At 43.3% G+C, this 24206-nt stretch overlaps 1 protein-coding gene across 1 annotated transcript in view; it reads right to left on the bottom strand.

The window, feature by feature from the left end:
• Positions 1-5495: 5495 nt before the first annotated feature.
• Positions 5496-24206, bottom strand: part of LOC126526714 (uncharacterized) — a 140741-nt gene continuing 122030 nt past the window's right edge. Inside the window, exon 8 of the mRNA XM_055068347.2 lies at positions 5496-5994. Coding sequence (XP_054924322.2) covers positions 5830-5994 — 165 coding nt within the window. The 3' untranslated portion in view covers positions 5496-5829. The remainder of the gene's footprint in view (positions 5995-24206) is intronic.

Genomic DNA, 24206 nt, shown 5'->3' with positions numbered 1-24206 from the left:
ACGAGGACGCAGCTAATCCCACGAACGCAGGAAAAGAAATCTTCTGTTTATAATTGAGCACAATGGTGGCAGCCGCATCGGTTTCTCCGCGATCCGAGTCAGTAATATTTGCGCAGCTATGATGACATTAAGACGTACGGCACTGAAGAAATGGGGTGTCAAAACTGGTTCGCTGGTTGCTTCGATCTCGAAAACGAATCGTGGTGACAGACTTTTGGATGGTAGACAGCTAGCAAAGAACTCGTATGGGCCCGACTCTTTGAGGAAACATTCGAGTGACAGTGCGAAGACTGCATTTTCAGGTATCCGTCACACTGTATATAAATCCATATTACGGCGTTAGGAGACTGCTGTAAACATAGCGTGTGGCGACGTAAACGTGGGCATGAGCTGTACGCTTGCAGCGCTTGTCGTCTGCTGCTCCAGAGTGGAAACGGGGGAAAAGCGTGCGTGCGCTTGCGGCCCCTCGAGCTCTTTGGTGACGCACGAGCCGCTCAAAAAAATTGCTTTCCACCTCTGCAGGCACCTGATAGATAGTATATATTTCTGCCTTGTAATACTGAACGCTGACTATTATTATAGAGAAAGGCATCACAGTATAGTTGAAACCATTTTGCGATGATGTCTTTAAACAAAATGTGTACATTAATTAACGCATAAGACGACTTTCTTTCATATCGTAGCAAGTTCAACGCATTTTTTAGTAAGAGTTGATATATTTCAATTGTTTTTAGTTTAATTTATTAAAGTGACGTCACTTTCGTGCGTTGCAGGAGTCGATTCTGTGTGGAGTCGTCTGGGGGGCACCGCGTCGCAGGAGACGCTGCCTAATATTTAAAGGCTCATCGAACGTCAGAATGCTCCATTTTGACGCGTCTGGGACATCCATCGGATTGCCGCTTTGCGACTACAGGATGGTTCCGCAGGCATTCGACGATGACCTGCAGGATCTGCCAGGACGTCTTACAGGACGTGCGAATGTCCCGTGTCGGACATCCGTATTGCGCCACCAATATGCTCGTGGTCTCATGGTTGAGAGCTTATAATTCACAAGAGCATGTCAATTAAAGCACCTTGCTACACAGAACGCACCCATTTGGACTCCCGTTCTTCGAGCGGGGGCCTTTCAGGTTGCTGAGAAGTGACTTCACAAAGTTGTATTTGACTCCATAAGTAAATGACAAGAGGACAGTGTGTACAATCATTCTTGGACAAAATACTACTACGGAAAACTTTTATTGCATTGAAAATAAAGTTGCAGTGCAGTATGCGTGACGTCAACAGTAACAATCTGTCATCATAGCCGTCCTCCGAGGTGGCCCGCTCTTCTTTCACAAGTCGATTGGTAAAGGCAGAAAGTTGCAACTTGGCCGCACCAGCCAAAAAGAGGGTGCCTGACGCACGGTATAGCAAGTATATAACAACGCTGATCAGCTAAGACCTGTGTGAGCAAAATGTATTACCGACACCCAACGTACCGCCACATTTTACACCAACCCTGTAAGCAAGAATATAGGGCGGGTTGCTTAAACATGTATGGCGCAAATTTCAGCGCGAGACGAGACCAACAAGTGTTATATTGCATTAGCTTGACAGAAGAGCCCGTCTCGTCACTTGTTATTGCTGGTCTCGCCCAGCACACTTGAGACCGAACGCGAAAAGGAAAAATATACACAACATACAGGGACAGAGACGAACAATAGGGCGATAGATGAAGTTGAGCCGGTCACTGAAGAATAGAATAGGAACTATAGCATGGACAATAGAAGGCGCCACGTGGCACTTCTTCTTTTCACGTCTATCTGTGTTACTTATCTGAATTGCAAATAAGGCCAGTCCGGATGTTCAATGGCTTTCAACGGCGCTGGAACATGATGAAATAAAATATAGTTGCTACATATACGAAAAATGAATGAACAGCATGTTATGTGCGAATTCCTTCGCTGTTGCAATGCAGGTAAAAATCAACCGCAGCAATGCATTCTCTTGTAATTGCGGTGTACACATGTAGCTTATTGAGAGTGAAATTCACGGTAGTGTGATTTAGAGCATTTCTCATAAGCCTTCAGGGTAAATTGTAAGCAAACTCTTCTGTGCTGATATTGCTACGTCTACTTATTAGAGACTGGAAATAAGAAGCTGCTAATACCGAATATTGCTCTGGGCCATGAAGGTGTAATAAAATCAGTTTGCACTTTCCTAACGGCTGTGACGGAAAGCCGCCAAAGTTGTCCTTTTCGACTGAGCGGGGTACAGCAGGTGCGTAAGCTGGAATCTTCAATATCACGTTATTTTCGCCTTCTGAGCGAACACGAAAAGTGACGAACTTAGACAAAAATGTCTGGTAGGTAATTAGCACACGGGTTGTCTAATAGTCATTGTCTCCTGTTTTCGCTCCCTTCGTGGCTTACCAAGGATCCATTTCAGGAAGTGTGAGCCTTGAGCTGTTGCCTTTTGGCCCACTGTCTTTTCTCAACAACCATGAGTTCGGCGGAATGGACTCATCTATTGAAAGACGCAATTAAACACGATAGCTAAATATTCAAGAGCGGGGGCTCTAAGTGGAAGTAAACATTTGGAGGCGGACAACCGATGCGTTTGCTAGTCCCGATATGAACGTCGTTATGATATAAATAGTGGCCTGGCCCATCTGAGGGTTTAACAAGGTTTGCTGCTGGGCGATTTGGTTCATTGTATCAACACAACCACTTGTGTTGTTCGGTGTTGTCCATGTCCGTTTTCGTGGTCTTTTAATTTCACTATAACCGTCTGGGGGAGGCACGAGTCTATGGCATACAATATAGAGATAATAAATAGGGGCACATGAAATTTACGCTCGGAGGATATGACTATTATATAACCAGGCTTCATACACTCAATTATAACATGTGATCTAAGCTTAATTAAACAACGTAATTAGTGAATATACCTAATTAAGCACTTTGATATAATTTATTACGATGGCAACTTCCATTTCCAGAAATGCGCCTCAGGAAAGCGGCAAAGCGTTTGCATGGAAAATTATAAAAAGAAACTCTATTGGATATTAAAAAAAGACAGTGTCCCAGCTATTGATTTGATGTCTATTTTTTCCACAGTATATTTCAAGGGACGATCGAGTTCTCTTTATTTTTAGACCTTTATATAATTATGAGAAGTGAGACTGGTGAGCCCGGCGCCATGGCACCATTGGTATGAGACAAATGACTGCAATCGTGGTTGCCGAACAGCATATTCGTAATAAACAACGTACAATGAGGCATTATGTTAGTCCTTATCGTGATGTGTTGGCAAATAAGTACTCAAATTTCACATGCATGAACAGCGACCACGCACTCATGACGCACGAAACATAAGAACACATGACAGTCGCAGATGTAGAGAATTAATGCCATATTTACAAAGAAGAGATGTCAAACAAACAACAAATATTATGGACGAAAAGTTAAACCTGTCAGAAAGGCTGTTCTGCCACGCCGGCAAGCACTGAGAAATAAACGAATGCGAGAAAACGTCCCGCATTCCAGAAACGTTCTACCATCTTTAACGAGAAAACGGCAGTTGAAGTATTCCCCAATTCAACAAAACCGTACATGGCCGATGTTCGAAAAGATGGAACGTTTACGATAAAACAAAAAAGTATGTAAGGAAAAACTTTATATATATATATATATATATATATATATATGCTTGATATCATTCCGTAACTTCATGTACAGTCATCGTGGCACCATAACGATATTTCCTACATATAATTTATCGTGCGCAAGTTATACTTACTGCTACACTTTTTCTGTTATTATTTCCAAGTGTACACGTGCATGTGCTGCTGATTATGCCCACATGCGCATGCCCATAAAAGCGGGTGCGCACTTGTATCTGTGTTTATTCTGATGAAGGCCGTGCCACGGCTGACACGTTAAAACAAAATTTTCGTAAGTGTGCCCCTTCGTTTCTTCAACTACCTATGCACCGGACCTACAGAAAATTTCCTTGAACTATATATATATATATATATATATATATATATATATATATATATATATATATATATATATGTATATATGCATATGCAAATGTAAAAAGAAAAAAACGTGTGATAGCACCAATAACAAAAAAAAAAGCTGCAGGTTATAATTTCAAAAGCTAGTGTCGTGCACATAATTAAATCAAGCAATTTCAAGGCATCTTGCGCCACTTGAAGAAAGTTCAGCTGGATCAAAAGCTTCTTAACAAAGTTGACAATATTTTCATTGTCATACAGCAGCTCGAATTCTGCTGGATTAGAATTTTATTTTCTGATTTTGACTGAGGTGCCAGAAAGTTGCACACTTGATTTGCCGTACTGAACTCCTACCTACACACGGAATACGCTCACTCTGCCTTTAGGCATTACGATATACGTGAGGTCAAGTTGAAATGACGCACGACAGAAACGTTTTCGCGCGAAGTCCTCAGGACGCTTCACTGGCGCTCACTGTCTTCCTTTCTTCTGTCCCTTTTCAAGAAATGCATTTCGCGCCACGAGATGTGCCCAGGAAATCCGCAGGACGGCGTCCTCTGAACGATGCCTGCGGTGCCTCGAACAGTTTTCGCTTCCGCGCTGCCTTTTCGTGTGCCTGGATGCCAGCCGTGGCCTCTCATCGTAATATGCAAGCATGTCGAGGGGGTGTGCGACTCGCTTCTCCTGGTAAATGTGAAGCTTTTGTTCACATTTACCAGCGTCAATTTGAGTGGTGTGTTACACTTGCATTCTGAGTTTGAATTGAGCTGCTACACCTTCTGTTCATCGCACAGCTTGCTGTACTAAAAATTATTTGGCCTAAAGCAACGTCGCGCGACGACCCTGCAGTCAAAATGGAGAATGTCTTAACGCAATATTTTGACGTAGTGAGTGAGTGAGCATTCGTAGTTACAATTTCGCGGTTACAATTTAGGTAGTTTTATACGCTTAATAACTATATTCAATGTCTCTCGTCCTTGCTCAACCAATGTTCTACCCTCTCGCAGATCCTGTCTCGCAGATCCACTGTCCTTACCTAGGGCCAAGTGCTCGCTTATCGCTGGATAGAGATTCTTAAAAAAAAAAGAACCATTGTGTCATCGGCAAATCCACCTTCGTGTTAAAGCAAAGGCAGGAGCGTATAGATTTATCTTAAATTGACTGTTCCACCGAGGGCCACACATGCCGCGGGGTATCCTTTGGTTCTAGCGTGAAAGGCAAAATCGAAAAATAAGGAGCAATAACAAAACTCAAGGGAACAATGGTTGTATGATGCCGACCGAGAGTTTGACCTCTGTCTGAATTTGTTGACGTTGATGCGCTGGAAGCTTTGGTTTTGGTAATGTGCAAATACAGCGAGGGCAAGAACAGCTCTTTCTGTAGCCCCTTGTCTGTACATATAAGAAAAAATGGAAATAAAATGTTTTGATTTCCTTATGAACCACACGCAAATTTCATGGTGGTCACAATCGGAAGTGCTGTCTCTGGAGGGTGCTGAAGATGGCGCGTCATTTATTTTCAAGGTCAGTCGGGACCCTTCCTGAGCGGGTGCGCTCTCTTAATGTCGTCAGGTTTCTAAAGGTTTTCATGGATTCGGATGTCTGGGTCACTCACAGCTATCGCCGCAGTGATGCAAATTTTCTCGACGTGGTTTGTCCTGGACATTCAGTTGGTTCATGATTTCTGCCGCGCACAGCTGAAATTCACACATGGTGGCAACATCGTGTCGTCCTCTCTCTGTGCGCGACATGCACGCTCTTCCCGACCGCTTGGTTGCAGAGGAAGACTGGAGCGGCCGTCGGAGGAGTGCATCGAGCGAAGCGCACTCATCCGAGGCCGGTGATGACGCCGTCTATCCATTGTCGGTACTGCGCCAGGTTCACGTAGACGCCTGGCACGCCGGCCTGTCCGCACCCTATGCCCCACGAGACGAGCCCGATGGCCTTCCACAGGCCGTTGTACTCGCACACCAGTGGGCTGCCCCCGTCGCCCTGAAATAATAATTTGATTGTCATCTTGCGTTTGTACATTGAAATATCGGGTCTGTGAAAGCCAGCTAGCTTGTGCGACAGGACTCCGCAACATCAGCGAGGGGAAAAATTGCGAGAGACATTGAACAGCATTTAAATCGCTCGCCACTATCTATGAACGAAATAGAAACAGAAAACTACGTGATAATATTCACGGGGAAATGAGCTGACAGTCGACAGACAAATAGACGGCGTTACACGACTCAAAGATGATTTAACACCATGATTGAACCTAGAGTTGAAACTTCAGAAGACTTAGAAAGAAATGTAAAAGATGAAGTCTTTAGTAAAAAAACTAGGCATTAACGTAACAGGCATAGAAAGGTGTCACAGACTCGGAAGAAAAGACGAAAATAAAACCCGTCCCGTGATTCTAAAATTTCTTGACTACCGAGAAAAGAATGCCCTGCTTAGAGCATCGCATAAACTAAAGGGCAGTGAACTGTCACTGTCTGAAGACTTTTCTGAGCGAGTGCGTGACACACGGAGGCTTTTATGGGAGAGTTCTAAGGAAGAAAGGCAGAAAAGCATGAAAGTAAAACTGCATTACGATAAGTTGAGCATCAACGGGACTTTGGTTGGTTGGGATGCTGAAAAAAATGCCGTTATAAGCTGAAGAAATCAAGTCCTCAAAATTGCCAGACTAAGCGCAGGCGTGGCTCATTAGGAATACTTAACGTAAATTGTAGGAGCATTATAAACAAGCGTACAGAGTTAGAGGGAATTCTTTCGTCGTATAACCCAGATATCGCTGTATTGACGGAGACGTGGTTAAATGAAGAAATATATGATAGCGAGTTCATTCCACTTGAGTATAGCGCATTCAGAAAAGACAGAGGTAGCAGGGGCGGAGTTGTAGCCATCCTTTTCAAGGATAACATTAAGCTCTTAAAGATGCCTGATTTATCAGATGTTGAATGCATATTTTGCAAGGCCTACCATGAAAATATTCGATATGTCATAGCTGCTCTGTACCGACCTCCCAATTCTGGTGTTGAAGTTTTGGATTCTTTGAAGCTATACATGAGCGAGCATGTGAAACCCGCTGACCGCATTATTCCTTCGGGCGATTTTAACTTGCCAAGCATTGATTGGGAAACGATGTCGGTCAAAAGTGATAACGACAACTTAGGGGAGGCCATGCTGGACATTGTCTTTTCTTTTAATTTATTACAGTTAGTGGATACCTGTACTATAATACAGGGTAATTCTGAAACAATCCTGGACCTCTTTTTTGTAAGTGGGACCATAAGTAGTCACACTAAGTGCGATGTATTTCCCGGTATATCGGATCACGAGGCTGTGTTACTAACGATAAATAATATGAATTGGAAAGACAGATTTAGCGCTGTCCGATTCCGCAATTTCTCCCGAGCTGATGATGTTTCGATTATAGATACGCTTTCGTTTTACTTAGATTCATTTTCAGAGAATATTGCAGATGTGCAGGAACTATGGGAACGCTTTAAGAGTATTGTTAATAAATGCATTGAAAAATATGTACCAACTATTGTTAAGAAAAGAAAAAAGAATCCCTGGATTTCTCGGGAGACGCTGAGATTGAAAAGGCAGCTGAAGAGGTTAAAAGATCAAATGAAAAAATCAAGCAGTGCTTTACCAGATCAACGGCAGAAATTTCTCTCTTTTATCTAAACTTCGGATCCAACTATCTACTGAGAAACAACGTTACTATGAAGAATCATTGCCTAAATTCATCACAGCGTCTCCAGATAGATTTTGGCGGGAGGTGTCACCGAAACATTACCAATGCGATGTTTTTGAAGTTGATGGCATTCACTTGAATGATGAAGAAAAAATTGCTAACTGATTTAATGAGCATTTCCACTCAGTTTTTACTAGTGATGATGGTGTCTTACCTATGTTTGAGAATTGTTTGCCCCCTATTTCTGATGTATCAATAAGCGAACAGGGTATATTCCCCATGCTTTTAAAACTTGATGAAAAGAAAAGTTCAGGCCCAGGCGATATACCCAACACTTTCCTAAAAAGGTATGCCGAATGGGTTTCGAAATACTTGTACATTGTGTTTTTACGTTCCTTGGAAGAAGGTCAACTCCCGAATGACTGGAGAACAGCCCGAGTAACACAACTTCATAAACACGGTGCCAAACAGTCTATAAAGAATTACCGTCCGGTATCTTTAACCTCTAACACTTGCAAATTATTAGAGCACATAATACATAAACATATACTGGATTTTTTAGATACACATAACATCATAACAAAATGCCAGCATGGATTTCGGAAAGGGTACTCAACTTGTACACAGCTAGTTGCTACTATCCATGATTTTGCCGTATTTGTAATAACGTAAAACAAATTGATGCAATTTTTATGGACTTCTCCAAAGCTTTCGACAAAGTATCACACAGTAAATTGTTATTTAAATTAAATAGTCTGCTTAAAAACTCTCAACTTATTAATTGGATATCAGCGTATTTGAACAATCGCCATCAGTTTGTTGCGTTCAAAGGACATCAATCTAACCAGTTACCAGTAAAATCAGGTGTCCCGCAGGGCTCGGTCCTAGGGCCACTCCTTTTTCATATGTATGTAAACGACATGGTAGAAGGCATCTCTGTGAAAATAAAATTATACGCGGACGATTGTGTTCTATATACGGAGGTTAATGATCAATCTGATCAGGCATTGTTAAACAATGATTTTCAGCGTATTGCTTCTTGGTGTAAGAGGTGGCAGATGTGTATAAACTTCGACAAGACAGTTTTCATGCGGATCACTCGTAAGAAGAGGCCCTTATCGTTTCCGTATAATTTTAACAATGTGCTTTTGTCTGAAGCGTCTGAATACAGATATCTTGGGCTATGGATTTCAAACAATCTTAGGTGGAACAAACATATTCACTACGTTACAGCGAATGCTTATAGAAAGTTATTCTTTTTAAGAAGAACGTTAACTTTGGCTACCCCTGCTGTAAGAAGATTAGCATACACATCCATTGTCCTCCCAGTCTTAGACTATGCTGCTATAATATGGGACCCCTATACAAAAGGTAATATTCTGAAACTAGAGAATGTTCAAAAAAAAAAAAAGCCGTACAGTTCATTTATAACAACTTTCGACGTAGCTCAATCACTGAACTACAAGCTCGCGCTAGCCTAATCCCGTTATCCGATAGAAACCGCTCATCGCGACTAAAATTTTTATATCAATTAGTTAAGGGGCACTATAAAGTCGACGTTAGCGAATGGATTACATTTTCTTCCGGTTATTCGACACGTCAAAGACATGAACTAACAATAACACCTTTTCGTTCTCATAATGACTCTTTCAAGTATTCATTTTTTCCATGAACAGTCAGAGACTGGAATAATCTCAGCAGCTGTATCGTTCAAGCAGACTCTTTGTCAGCTTTCGCATCCCTTCTTGATGGCTGAAACATAATTGGTTATATTATAGTGACTGTCTATATGATTTATGCGTTGATTGTTCGTCTATTTCATTTGCACATTTGATAAATGTTTTGCTTAATTTTTCTTTTATTCTTTCTTGACTGTGACCTAGGCACGTACATATATTTCGTTTGCCATTATGTTGTATTTTCTCTCATGTATTGTAACCCACCCTGCTAAAATCCCGGTGGGGATTGCAGTATCAATAAATAAATAAATAAAATAAATAAACAGATTCCTTAGGGTGCGCTTTGAGGTAGCAGTGAGTATATAGTTTGGGAGTTCTTTAAACATATGGCGAATATAAACACACCTTCTAGCTTCGCCATATGTTGTAGTTCAACTGGGCAGAGTAAAACGAGCACGTTATTGGATTGATCTGCGTCCAGTGTAGGCATGTCTAAAATACGAGTTCCTGAATGTGCTGACACGAGTAGCGAAAAAAGGAAGGCAATAGAAGAGACGAAAACAGATCTGCACTGTTCGCCACAGGAGAATTGTAAGCGATGATTTTCAACATAGTCTTTAAAATTGCATCGAATCCGCACTGGCCACCAACACAAGAAAATTCACATGCGATTATTCCCTGCTTCACAACAGTGTACGCGAGCGAGTGCATGACCATTTCTAACCGACATCGGAAGAAAAGATTTTATACTAAATAATAAACACGCAGCACTGCTGAGACTAGTGCTTCTGAGACTAGTTCTGAGACTACGTTAAATGGCTGTGGCAGTAAAGGTCATTATCGATAAATAATCCGAAGCCTTTTACCGAATTCATATACTCTACTGCAAAGCAATTACACAAATGTTTGTCGTGTGAGTGCAACAAAGCGGTATCATATTAACCGTTGCTTTTAGCGGATTTCTGAAACACACAACTTCCGTTTTCGTTGAATTGGCTGTAAAACCTTTATTTTCAAACCATGCCATTGCATCGCACATATTTTCGTTTAGCAAACTAATCGCTTTCACGTAAGGTATATGTTTCGTTAGTAGCACCGCGTCATCTGCGTACTGAAAAAATATACAATTGAATAAAGGTGAAGCAAATATTTCATTAATACATTAAAAACCAAAGGGGACAAAATTGACCTTTTTGGAACACGAGTTCTATATTCAAGTTTGCGGCTGAATGATGTCTACATAGAGTTCTAGAACTGGTACAGCGCAACATACAAAGGAAGAAACAAGCCGAGCCGGCCAGATAAAAGAACAGAGCGCTCTGTTCTATTATCTGGTCGGCTCGGCTTGTTTCTTTCTTTGTATGTTGTGCTGTACTAGTTCTAGAATGCAATACCACTCAGCCAATCATCAACCCTAGTGTATAAATAGACAACAACTTGTGAGCGGTCAGTAAGATACTTTTTCGCTCCAGCATCGTAATTTCCGTCGGCACCGAAACACCCGCAGACGCAGAAGGCGTCATCGAGGGTGACCAACGTCTACGGCTCGACCGCCAAATTAGCGTTGCAAGAGGGATCCCTCGACTGCACGGAGGAAAAACGAAGTGTTGCTGACAAACTTCAGCCAGGCATTCGAGCACACGAACAAGAGCACGACGATCGCATACATCGACGAAATTGTTGAAACCGGCGAATCGTTTGTCCTCTCGGATTCTGCTGCATCTTCCTCGAGTACTATAGTTACCGAACCCGTCTTCTACATAAATCCAAGCCTTCCTATTGTCACGTAGTAGTGACGGTGAAGAAGACAGCAAGACTGTGAATAACGAAGCTGGCGTTTTATTGGGCGAACTTGTGCCCTCAAAAGCAGGCTACACTCAAAGAACGATAGCGGCGAATACACTGGGCGATCGTCAAAAATCTGATCAGCGGGTCAAGCGCGTCGGCTTTTATACATCAGTCGTCGAATGTCCCATAGCAATTGCTGGGACCCGCGTGCCTTCCACAAAGTTTTACATTATTCGCGTCGCGCACACATGCAATCAGATTACACACACAGGGGATGGAACCATGGATAACATTCCAGAAACTTCTGATACATGCAGGCGCGTCCTGCGCTGTGCGATAACATTTGTTAGGCGGTGAAACGCGTCGCCTGATAAAGACAAGTACACGTGTCACTGCGAGTAAGTAGCAGCAGCTCAAGGGTCATCTCCGGCATTACAAAGACTTCTTTTCGACGTCATAGAGGATTCGACCAACACCAGTTGCAAAGCACCACATATTAACCGAAGTGCACAAGAGTGGCCAACCGGGCTTGTTGGTACGAATACATTCTTTCGTAATGCACTGCAAAGATCATGCACGCACGAGACAGAAATAGCCTTTGAAGGCCAGGTTCAGCGGCTTTCGCGGGCTGGTTTTCCGAGCGTCTTCCTGGTACAGCTAGCGGAAGACATGGTCGCGGAAATGCACCAAAGAAAGAAGGTACGGAAAACCGAGATCAATAATTCGAAGACGGCTGTCATTCCCCATTTGCACGGTGTATCGCACATATTGAAAAAGGCCCCGGGAAGGGCGGGCGTTTCGGCTGTTTTTTCAGCGCCAAGAAAGCTGGACACCTTATGCAGAAGGGTCAACCAAGATAACCCCCACAAAAAAGGTTGCAACAAGAAGCATCAGGAGCCCTTCACCAGCTGGATCACAGGTGTCGTGTATGAAATACCCATGAAGTGCGGGTGCTCCTTCGAAGGACAAACAGGACACTGCCTCAATGATCGCCTCCGGGAGCACGCCCCCCCCCCCCCCCCCCCGCAACATAAAACAATTACAGCAGCAACCTTGCTCTGCATTGCAGGTCATGTAAATGCATCCCGTATTTTAGATAAGTCACTGTCATCCAAAAGCACGCTGACCAGCGCACGCGTGAAATTATCGAAGCATTTGCCATCACCCAACCTGGTCCTTCATGGATCAGTTCACCATCCATCCAGTTATTAGACAAGAAAATTGCGTATCTGCAAATTTAACCGATCTCCGCCCACGTGTATTCTCAAGTCATTAGTTTCCTGTTTCCATGCCATTTATGTTTTTACTATTACTTCCCTCCCTATATATTCTGCGCTCGCGCAATAAACCTACTTGTTGGAAGTCAGCGCCTGTGCCGTGTGCTTTTTCTGTGTCCATTTATTCGCGATGTTTGCATAAGAATTAGCGAAGAGTTTCCTCGACCACTCTGCCAGAGCCCTTACCGAGTTTGAACGCGAGAATATGAAGGTATATGGCAACAAATCAACGAAATGCTGCGCGAGGAGATCATCCAGCCGTGGAAAAGCCCATGGGCATCTTCTGTAGTCTTGATGAAGAAAAAGGACGAAACCCTACGTTTCTGTGTCGATTATCGTCGACTGAACAAGATTACGAAGAAAGACGTCTACCCCCTTCCGCGGACAGTCGACGCATTCGATTGGCTCTACAGCGCTAAATACTTCTCGTCGATGGACCTCAATTCTGGCTACCGCCAAATAGAAGCCGACTAGAGGGATCGCGAGAAGACCGCCTTCATCACGCCAGCCGGCCTCTACCAGTTCAAGGTCATGCCATTTGGACTGTGCTCGGTACCTTCAACGTTGCAGCGCGTGATGAACACGGTGTTAGCAGGGTTGAAGTGGTGGCATGTCTCGCATACTTGAATGACGTCGTCGTCTTGGTTAGGAATTTCGATGATCACCTTAGGCCACTTGGAACAGTACTAGACGCCATCAAGTTATCAGGGCTCACTCCGAAGCCGAAGAAATGCCGCTTCGCTTGATGGGCTTCTGTTTTTGGGCCACGTCATCAGTAAATCTAGAGTCCAGCGTGATCCGCAGAAGACATCTGCCATCGCTAACTTCCCACAGCTCACCAACAAGAAGGGAGTGCGATGATCTCTTGACTTGTGTGCCCATTACAGGCGCTTCTAGAACTTTTGGCGCACTGCCGAGCAATTAAACTTTCTCACGAAATCAAACGTAGAGTTTAAGTGGGAAACGCCGCAAATCGAAGCAATCGAACAGCTTTAAACGACGCCTGCAGTCACCACAAGTACTCGCCCATTTCGATGAAGACGCCGACACCGAAATCCACACCGACGCAGGGAGCCTATGCCTGGGCACTGTCCTAGTCCATAGGAAAGACGGATTTAAAAGGGTCATTGCTTACGCGAGTTGGTCGCTGTGTAAAGCGGAAGCCAATTATTCGACAACGGGAAAAGAATGCCTTGCCATCATTTGGGCTACCACGAAATTCCGTCCTTTACGGCAGGCCCTTCAGAATTGTAAGCGACTACCATGTATTGTGTTGGCTAGCAAGTTAAAGGACCCTTCAGGACGCTTCGCACGTTTTAGCGGCAGACTCCAGGAATTTGACATCATCGTTGTCTACCCATTCGGACGCAAGCACTGTGATGCCTACTGCCTATTGCACGCCCCCAATGACCCGCTACCGCAAGACGACGTAAGTCCACGTTGTGCGGCACAAGCTAACCTATCAGCGCTGACCAACTTTGGGACTCTGTTACTGTAATACTTGTTCTTTGCTAAACGTGCTTCTGATTTTTCGCTCTGCTGCTACGTTTATAGTATCTGGACGACGCCTTTTAAAAGGGGGGCATTGGCATGTGTACTTAAGCAGGACTGAGAGTCGGCCTAGTTGGAACAAATCCATCTTAAAACTTATTGTGCGCAACAAACAGGGACGAAGAATAGAAGAAACACAAGGACGAGCGCTTTCTAACAACTGGTTTTATTTTTGAAGAACCACTTGCTTATATACCCACAGATGTGCGCGATCTAGTCAAACAGAGCACGCCTATAGCGCATATAATACACACAGATCTGCGCGATCAAGTCAAGAGAGCACATCTACAGTACATGTACCACTTGCGATAAAAAAACAAAGACGTGGACCAAAGCCACCCGGTCAACAAAAGAACAGCAAGGTGCATGAAACATCCACTTACGATAAAATGCGTTAAAGATTCAATTTCATTCCTTTTGAGTTCTTCACATGTGACGCAAGCTTTTCTTGGTCACATTTCTTCAATAACTCCACCGCCTTCTTTTTTACGTTTTCTACACTCACGTCACATTTCTTAAAGCACTTATTCACCGCTGGGAAAGCCTTTTCTAAGTAACAATCATTTGGTAAAACAACCAGAAAGCCTTCCTTGTCTGCTTTAACAACACGCAGATTATTCTCAACCAAATACTTAGCAGTCCTATCAGCATTGGGTCTGGATCCATCGCTTACCGAAGCTTTGGCGACCACGTCCACACATTCCACCACACATCGTTCTTTTTCTTTCTCTGGTACACTCCTGGCAATGTCCCTTGTAAGTGCTAACCTGTCGACGATGTCGATCCTTGGTTCCACGCAGAACTTCGGCCCCAACTTGAGTACCTGCTGATGCCGTGCTAATAGGAGGCGTCCCTCTGGCACTTCTCTTTTCTTCTTCTTCGGCAATTTTCGACGAACATCGTTCCATGTAGCCTCAGTCACAATATTTGTCTGTCTGCACCAGTCCCGAAAAGCCTTCACGTTGAAAAGACCATCGGAAGCAGACGAACAGGCCACCTTTAGACATTCTTTGAAATGCCTAACTAGCTGTCTCCGGCTCTCTGACCTCAAGATCTTGATCATTCTTCTCCCGTGTCCTGCAGACGGGGGCAACCATCCGGTCACCAGCAACACCTCATCAGGGCATTCCCAAAGTTTCAGGAACCAGCTTAACACCCGTGCTCTGCACTCACAGACCGCGATAATAGGGACCAGAACTGCTGGGTTGTATAAGCTGTAGTTCGGACAAGTAGAAAGAGGGCCGGAAGAACTAGAAATGAACTGAAGCAAGACTGCGAGTCGGCCTAGTTGGAACAAATTCATCTTAAAACTTATTGTGCGCAACAAACAGGGACGAAGAATAGAAGAAACACAAGGACGAGCGCTTTCTAACAACTGGTTTTATTTTTGAAGAACCACCTGCTTATATACCCACAGATCTGCGCGATCTAGTCAAACAGAGCACGCCTATAGCGCATATAATACACACAGATCTGCGCGATCAAGTCAAGAGAGCACATCTACAGTACGTATACCACTTGTGATAAAAAAACAAAGACGTGGACCAAAGCCACCCGGTAAACAAAAGAACAGCAAGGTGCATGAAACATCCACTTACGATAAAATGCGTTAAAGATGTGATGATAGAAGTGAATTTTCTTTATCCAACAATGAAACCGATGGATGGCTGATACATTTTTCTTTTTGTTTTTCAATCCAGTGTGCTTCCACAATTTCCCTCGCGGTTTGATTCCTATTCCTATACAAAATGTTGGTGCTACTAAGACAGGGGGAGCAATCATGTTTTTGGCCATGCATTGCCAAATGCGTGCTAGGGCGACCTTTCAGACTGGACAAGTGTTCCCTTAACCTGGTGTTAATGCATCTCGCAGTCTGCCCTACGTACACATGACCACACGTCATAGGGATCTGATATACAACGTTCATCGCGCAGTCATCAAATTGGTTCTTGCTCGGATGTTTGACACTACATTCTTTCTTTGCATCATCCTTTTTTTCGAACTTATTTTTAACCTTAGAAGCACCCACTACCTATTTTGTTTTTCGCTGAAAATACCACTTTTACTGCGTAACTACCAGCCACCTTTTTAAGTCTGTGTGAAAGGCTGTGCACATACGGAATCGCTGAAATCTTGGAAGCTACATCCTTTTGCCTTTGACTCTTTTCGCATTGTCCTTTATCCTGTTTAAGTCTTTTCATTAGCCTATCGCTCGACGCCAACATCACAGCGAGCGGGTACCCAGCCTTTCTCAACCTATCAACTTGCTCAAAAAATGCACTCTTTACGGTGTGGTGACATGAATTCAACAAGGCTGACCGGAAACACGAAATGACTATGCCATTCTTCACAAGCCTGGAATGGTTTGAGGCATAATTCATTAGCGGTTTTCCAGCTCGGGGTGAAAATGACCAACATACATGTTCCGGTAGGAATTCTAACTTGACATCAAGAAATTGTAGCTTATTATGTACCGGTACTTCAGAAGTAAACGTTAAACCCTTGCCCTGAGAATTGAAGGCTTCTACAACCCTATTCCTGAAAGCACCCCTGTCTACATGACAGCCTAAAATCAAGTAGTCATCGACATATCTGTATACCTTATTTACTACACCTTCTAAACCTTTAGCCAACTCTCTGTCTATGCTTCCCAAAAATGCTACTTAGGATGGGAGCTACCTTTAAGCAGGTGGTTCTTCAAAATTAAACCCATTGTTAGAAAGCGCTCGTCCTTGTGTTTCTTCTATTCTTCGTCCCTGTTTGTTGCGCACAATAAGTTTTAAGATGCATGTGTACTTGTTTATCTTTCTCGTGTGACCGCTTTTTCACCGACTAAAAGAAATTAAACGTTATCGTTCAGCCCAGGATGCGCCTGTATGCATGGGAAGTTTCTGGAATGTTATTGACGGTTCTATCTGCTGTCCGTTGTTACCGAACTTTGCGTAATCTGATTGTATGCGCGACGCGAATCCTGTAGTACTTTCTTGAACGCACATGGGCACCAGTGATCATTCTGGAACCATCAATGACTCGTGTGCAAAAGCCGACGCGCTTGCACCGCAGAAAAGATTTCGACAATCGCCGACTATGTTCGCCGCTATCGTTGTGCTTTAAGTGTAACTAGCCTTGTGGGCACAGGTTTGCCCAATAAAAACGTGCTGTTGTCATTAACAGTTTTGCTACTGTGTTCTTTAGCGTCACTACTACATCACAATATAATAGGTTACAGTGACCAATTCAGGCCGCGTGAATGTGGGCAATGGTTAAAATGTTATCGATTCTTTTAACTTACCTTCCTTTAAATTTTTGCTAACTTTGCACCAATACAGCGAAATAAAACAAACTCTCCTGGCATGCCCCGTAGTCCTTCACTAACTTTACTAACTACTGCTTTTCAATATCTTTGTTGTTAATCTTTTATGGTTTTCTTGCGAAGATTTCAGCGATGACACTCAAAAATTGGTAGATGTGCGTGCTGGGGGAAATTACGAACATTTTGCGCACAAGATTGGGGTCAGTCAGTGCCACGATGCTCGCGTTTGGGCTCTCTACGAATGCAGCGCTTCAGTGTTGCTCGAGCTAGGAAAAGGTGGTAGGGCCAATAACAAGTGAAAAATAGTCTTCAGCAAAGAGTGGGAAAGGCAGAGCAATAGCGTGAACATGCTTCTAACCAGGCATTTTTGCATACTTCAGTTGCTGCTCTCTGCCATCGGTGACTGCGACAACAGCATGTTCTTGGAGACAAGGACGCACCCCCTTCAAGATAGCGGCCATGGGATTCACAGCCTGCCAGATCTTCGCTTCAATGTGCAGGAATCCTGGCGTGATTACTCATATCACTTGTCAACGGGAACATCACATGACCATCAAGAATACATACAGTATAAAAGGCCCCATCTGAACCATTTCGACTTCAGTGGGAAAGGCAGCGGCAATAGCGTGAACATGCTTCTAACCAGGCATTTTTGCATACTTCAGGTAAGACTTCCGTTTCCTTGCTATAGAAGTGATGATCGCTTTTTGCTGCTGCTGCCTTTCCCACAAAAGATGCGCGATTTAGTCACGTCGCTGAAGGCGCTTTTCACGAAATTGTTGTTGCCGTCGGGTGACATTGAAGAAAACCCCGGTCCTGGGTCTGGTACGGCTGCTATCCTTCAAAGTTTGCAAGAGGGTCAAACAACAATTCTTAGTAGACTAAGTGATATTCTAGAAAGACAAAATCAGCTAGAAAATACAATGGGTGACTTCAGAGTAAGTTTAGATTCCCTAGAGTCAAGGATAGCTATCCTCGAGGGCATAGAACGCGAGACTGTTAGTACGAATAGCGGTATGGCAGGACGGTTTGGAAATGCAGATACGACAGAAAAACAAATAGATCACTTAGAAAACAACAGCAGAAGGATAAACCTAATTGTCTACGGCTTCGAAGACAATGAACCACGTGAAAGCTGGCAAACTTCGGAAAACCTTGTCAGGAATCTCTGCCAGGACACGTTAAAGGTAACCGTAGGGATGATCCAGAGGGTCCATAGAATAGGCAAACATACTCTTGGGCGTAAACGACCGATTATCGCAAACTTTGCATCATACAAGGATATCGAACTGATCCTAAGCAACGGCAATAAACTAAAAGGGACTGATTATGTAATCTCACGGGACTACTCTAGGCGCGTCAGAGAAATTCGTCAGAAGCTCTGGGCTGTTGGTAAACCAAGAAAACTTAATGGTAAAGACAACGTGTCCTTGGCATACGATAAACTAATTATAAATGGAGAGGCGTTCGTGTGGGATGAAGACACCCAATCAGTAAAAAAACTAAATAAGAAATGACCAGTCTTAAGCAATAGAAAGCTCCAAAATTCGGAATGCTCTGTTCTCTTAATAAACTGCCAAAGCATTAAAAACAAAGTTGATGAGTTCTATGCCCTTCTCCAGATGACGAATCCAGATATCGTTTTTGCTACCGAATCGTGGCTAGATGACTCAATAAGAGACAGTGAAGTGTTTCCTTCAACATATCAAGTCTTTAGAAAAGACAAGAACTCTAGGGGCGGCGGAGTATTTATCTTAGCTAAGGAATTCTTGCAGTGTACCGCAATAGACGTGGAAACCAGCGATCATGAATCACTTTGGGGCAGGCTCCGCACTCCTGATAAAGGAACGATAGCTTTGGGCGTAGTTTATCGTCCACCCAGCGCACGACCACAGGTTATCACATCACTGGATGATACACTGGCCTCGCTTCCCGATAATCGAATTGTGCTAGCAGGTGACTTCAATTTTCCAAACTTAAACTGGGATAAGAGCATGCGTGCAAACGAAACCTGTTCAGCATTTTTTGATATGGTTTGCAAACATGGGTTTGATCAATACGTGATGAACGGTACACGTGGAAATAACATTCTTGACCTACTATTCTGCAATGATCCGAGCGTTGTTCATGACGTCTGTGTTTCACCTGGTATTAGTGATCACAAAATTGTCACTGCAATGCTTACTCTTCCACAAATAATTCCTGCTACCCATGAAACTCGCAAAGTGTATGACTACTCTAGGGCAAATTTTAATGAAATCAGTCTTGGTTTGGAAGCAGCGTTTCAGGCTTTTTCACAACACTCATCCGAAGGTGTGAACGTTCTGTGGAATTCTTTTAAATGCGTGCTGTCATCATCGGCTGAAAAACATGTACCATTCAAATACGTCTCAGACAAAGCAAAAGTAGACAAACCCTGGATGACTTATGAGGTTAAAAGGAAGATAAAGCGAAGGACTCATGCTTATCAAAAATATAAAAAGAACCCATCAGAGGAACACGAGCGCCGTCTACAAGGGTTACACACACAATATATCGAGGCTATCGATACCGCCAAGGACATGTACTTCTCCGGACTAGCAACGCTAAAGCGGACTGTTTTAACAACTACTTTAAATCAGTATTTCTAAAAACGAAACATAGAAATACTTTTCCCAACACTACATACAGTGTGCCAAACGTAATGCTTCCAATTACTATCACATTGCAGGGTATCAGGAACTGTCTCAACTCCATTAATGAAGCCAAAGCAATTGGACCAGACGGAATCTCTCCAAGGATACTCAAAGCCTGTTCATTCATTATATCTCAATACTTAAAAGTAATATTCTGCAAAACCCTCGAAAGTGGCGTGCTCCCTAAAGATTGGAAAAAAGCCCATATAGTTCCAGTGTTTAAAAGCGGTTCCAAGTCATCCGTATCTAACAACAAGCCAATTTCACTTTGTTCCATATGATGTAAAATCTTTGAGCACATTCTTTATAGCAATATCATAAGGCACTTAGAAGGAAACAATTTTTTCTTTCCAAATCAGCACGGTTTTTACAAACGCGTGAGCTGTACCACTCAGCTGATAGAACTATTTCATGAGCTTGCAGATAGTGCTGAAAGAAGAATACGTACAGATGCAGTCTTTTTCGATTATAGCAAAGCCTTTGACTTCGTATCACAAGATCTGTTAATACATAAAATGAGCACTCTTAATTTGGATGCGAAAGTCATGAAGGTTATTGAAGACTACCGGAACGACAGAATACAATGCGTAGTTATAGGAGGCAAGAATTCTAGTTTTGCCCAAGTCACTTCTGGAGTGCCGCAAGGCTCGGTACTGGGGCCGCTGCTGTTCTTAATTTACATGAATGACATCGCTTCATACATTTCCTCACAAATTAGATTTTTCGCAGATGACTGCGTTGTTTACAGATCCATTCGCAATCAACATGATATAGACGTACTCCAGCAGGACCTCAACAGCATAGCCTCCTGGTGTCAAAACTGGGAACTTAGCCTGAATACTGATAAACGTTACCAGGTAACATTCACTAAATCTAAAATCACTAATGAACCTACTTACAAACTGGGAGATTCCATGCTCAGGAAGGTTAACGAAATTAAATACTTAGGTGTTCATCTAACTGCTGATATGTCCTTTTCCAGCCATATTGATATGACCGTCAGGAAAGCCGGGAAAATGCTTAGCCTACTTATACGAACCCTTAGAACTGCCCCTCAGATTCTTAAAACCATAGCATATAAGTCGCTGGTAAGGCCGCAATTAGAATATGCCACCGCCTTGTGGGATCCCCACCAGCGGTACCTGATTGATAAGTTAGAAGGCATACAAAACCGCGCTGCCAGGTTTATATCAAAGCAGTACTCCCGACACGCAAGCATAACAGCAATAAAGAAACACATCGGACTAAAGCCGCTACAGATAAGACGCCAGAAGCACCGACTGAAACTTCTGCACGCAATATACACTGACGCGACAGGCATTGACAAGCTAAAATACCTTAAAGCACCACACTATATCTCAAACAGAAGAGACCACAGTTTCAAAATACGTGAAATTTCCTGCAAAACAAACTATATGAAGTTTTCTTTCTTTCCCCACAGTATTTCTGAATGAAATAAGTTGCCAGTCGAAGTTGTGAGTGCTCCCCGGGAGGCATTTTTAAGACTAATCAGTGATTTGTAATTGCAATCGTCTTCCAAACCATTGACTGCAGGCTGAATTACCTTTTTTCTTATACTGTTTTTCTTGTACTGTTTCTCATTTACTTTTTTCATGTACTTATTTTTATCTTGATGCATTGCTCCTTTGTCATCCCTCCCTTTTGTGTGATTATATTCTCGTGCTAGTCACTTTATGTTCTACCCACTCCCCTGCTATAATGCTTCGGCGCTGCAGGGTGTACTGTAAATAAATAAATTTCCTGGCACCAAAGTGGTCATCGCTATTGAGCCAAACTGCCGGCGGCGAATATCTGGCGCAGCTTATGTCTTCGTTCGTTAGCCGTTTAGATTTAAACGAGCAATTGTAATGGAGGCCCCGATGTAATAGCTTTTGCACGAGACAATCTCCAAATTAGGTCTATATGAAAACGTGTTAGACAGATAGGAACATGTGTGTTTAACAGCCAAACATTTCTCTGTATATCACATAAGTCATAGACTACTGCGCTAAGCAACGAAGAAATGAGCAGGCAGCAGTTGTTACCGTCGACGAAGGTCGCTTAAGAGCGCTTGCAAAAGAGTTGGGCAAATCTGAAAGCTGGCCATGTTCAGGGGATGGAGGCGGAGCTGCGAAACGTTGATTGTAAGCAAAGCAGTCCACGTTTTCATCCCTTTGAACCTTGTGAATAGCACATCCCGGGAATTTTACTGTAGTTATTGAAACATCAAGTGCTTAAAGCTGCGTTTCCTGTTACAGCTTGTCTCGTCAATAACGTAACTGTTTGCATATCATAGGTCACTGGAAAAAGTAATTAGTGACGTGCGTGTTGCCGAGTAAACAAATTAACCGGTAAGTTCAAAACTTCCAACAACTTATTTGATCGCAAATAATTAATTACACGTAATTGGTGACGTACAAGTCTGTTTCGGTGAGCCTATGGGGCGCTTTCTTTAGTTGTACCGAATTGTTTTAAATTGGCAGTGGTCAATATCACAATTCTAACTCCTCGGGGAGGCAGGCATTACTTCTACGAGAAACCAAAATGTCTGATTAAATAATTCAAATAATTACGCCAATTAGCTTTATATTTATTCACTTTACGGTACATTTAAATCTACGAATTGTAGCTAGTGAGATGGTAAGGCATATTGAAGAACTCGAAGGATTGCACTGGTTTCTAGATAGGCACGGGAGCAGTACCGTTGGCATGACTCACAACCACTATGTTTTCACTTCACAGGCGCTACTTGTCTCCTGACTTGCTTGGTTATCAACCTTAACACATAGCATCATTGCCTCCGGTGTTCAGCCCTTCCAGCCGGCCTTGCCCGCTGACACCTTGGATGCTGCGCCCTTTATCGACATGAATGCATCTGCGCAAATCACTCCTGGCTCGCTCATCGGTGACATCGCCTGCTGTCAGGTATATAAGAACTCCGCCTGTCCCCTTCGCCTTCACTGGACACGGGAGCAGTACCGTTGACATGGCACTCAACCACTATGTTTTCACTTCGCAGGTTTGTGCGTCTTCTTTGTACGCTAAGAAAAGCGATGACCCATCTTTGCTTCTGCTCCCATTCCCAAGAGTTTTCTCTGAAACCGCTTGTGGGTGTTTTTCTATGGCGTTTTTTTTTTTTTGGTTGTGCTCGGGGGACGTTGAATTGAAGCCTAGCCCTAACACCTGCTCTGAATCTCTGCTTGACACTGAGTCCTTGCCAGATGACCCCTTTGAGCAGATGAGCATAATCTTCCGGCTTATAAAGGACATGCATACGCGTTCCTTACAAACGCCAAAGTTCCAGGCCAAGATTATTGCTGATGTTAAGGCCATAAGAAGTGGACAGAAATCACTTGAATCAAACGTTTGTGGTATTATGAAAAGGCTAGACGCACTAAAAGAAAAGTTTCAAAACATTGTTATTAGCCTGATAGTTTCCAGCATAACGAAAACAATTGAAGAAGTTAGCAGTCGGAATAATCTTTTTGAGTCTCGTTTAAATGAATTGAAAGATCGGTCGCGCAGCACAATTCAATTTTCCATGGTCTCCCTGATAACAATGAGACATGGTAACAAACAGAGTCGAATATAACCACATAAATTAGTAGTATTACCGACCCACTTCCTGCAGACGCAATCCAACGTGTGCACCGCCTAGGTTCGTATACGCCTAATAAATCTCGTCCTGTTATTGTGAATTTCGGAAACTTCAAAACCAAAGAAAAACTACTGTCTCTGCAGAAGGGTTGAAATCCGGGCCAGTTGGTACATACTTGAACGAAAAAACCAGTCAAAAACACAAAGGACAAGAGGAGAGGCACACACCACAACGACTGGACTATCAACTGAGCTTTTCTCGAGGCAGGGCAAGGAACCACGTTTGCACAACGCAGCATGAAAACCATTTTACGGCATGTGCTGCACGGGCTGTCCATAAGTTCCCTCTCACTTGCGAAAGATTTTACATAGGCCAAACCGGTCGATGTATTAATGACCGCCTGCGTGAGCACCACTCCTCCCTGGGGTCAGATAACGGTGCAAACTTGCCTCGTCATTGCAGTGAGTGTGGTTGTTACCCTTTGTTCAGCAACGTGACGATTCTTGGTAGGGGCAAGGGCAAAGAAGAGCGAGAAATCTTGGAAGCGTACTACATCAGTTTATTAGGTGACAACTGCGTTAGTACAACCTCGGTGCGCTTACTTGAAAAAGAATTTGAATTTCTAGGTC

The sequence above is a fragment of the Dermacentor andersoni genome, chromosome 8, assembly GCF_023375885.2.
Source record: "Dermacentor andersoni chromosome 8, qqDerAnde1_hic_scaffold, whole genome shotgun sequence".
Classification (NCBI taxonomy): domain Eukaryota; kingdom Metazoa; phylum Arthropoda; class Arachnida; order Ixodida; family Ixodidae; genus Dermacentor; species Dermacentor andersoni.
Note: the sequence above shows the minus strand (reverse complement) of the source record. Positions and strands in the feature narration are given on the sequence as shown.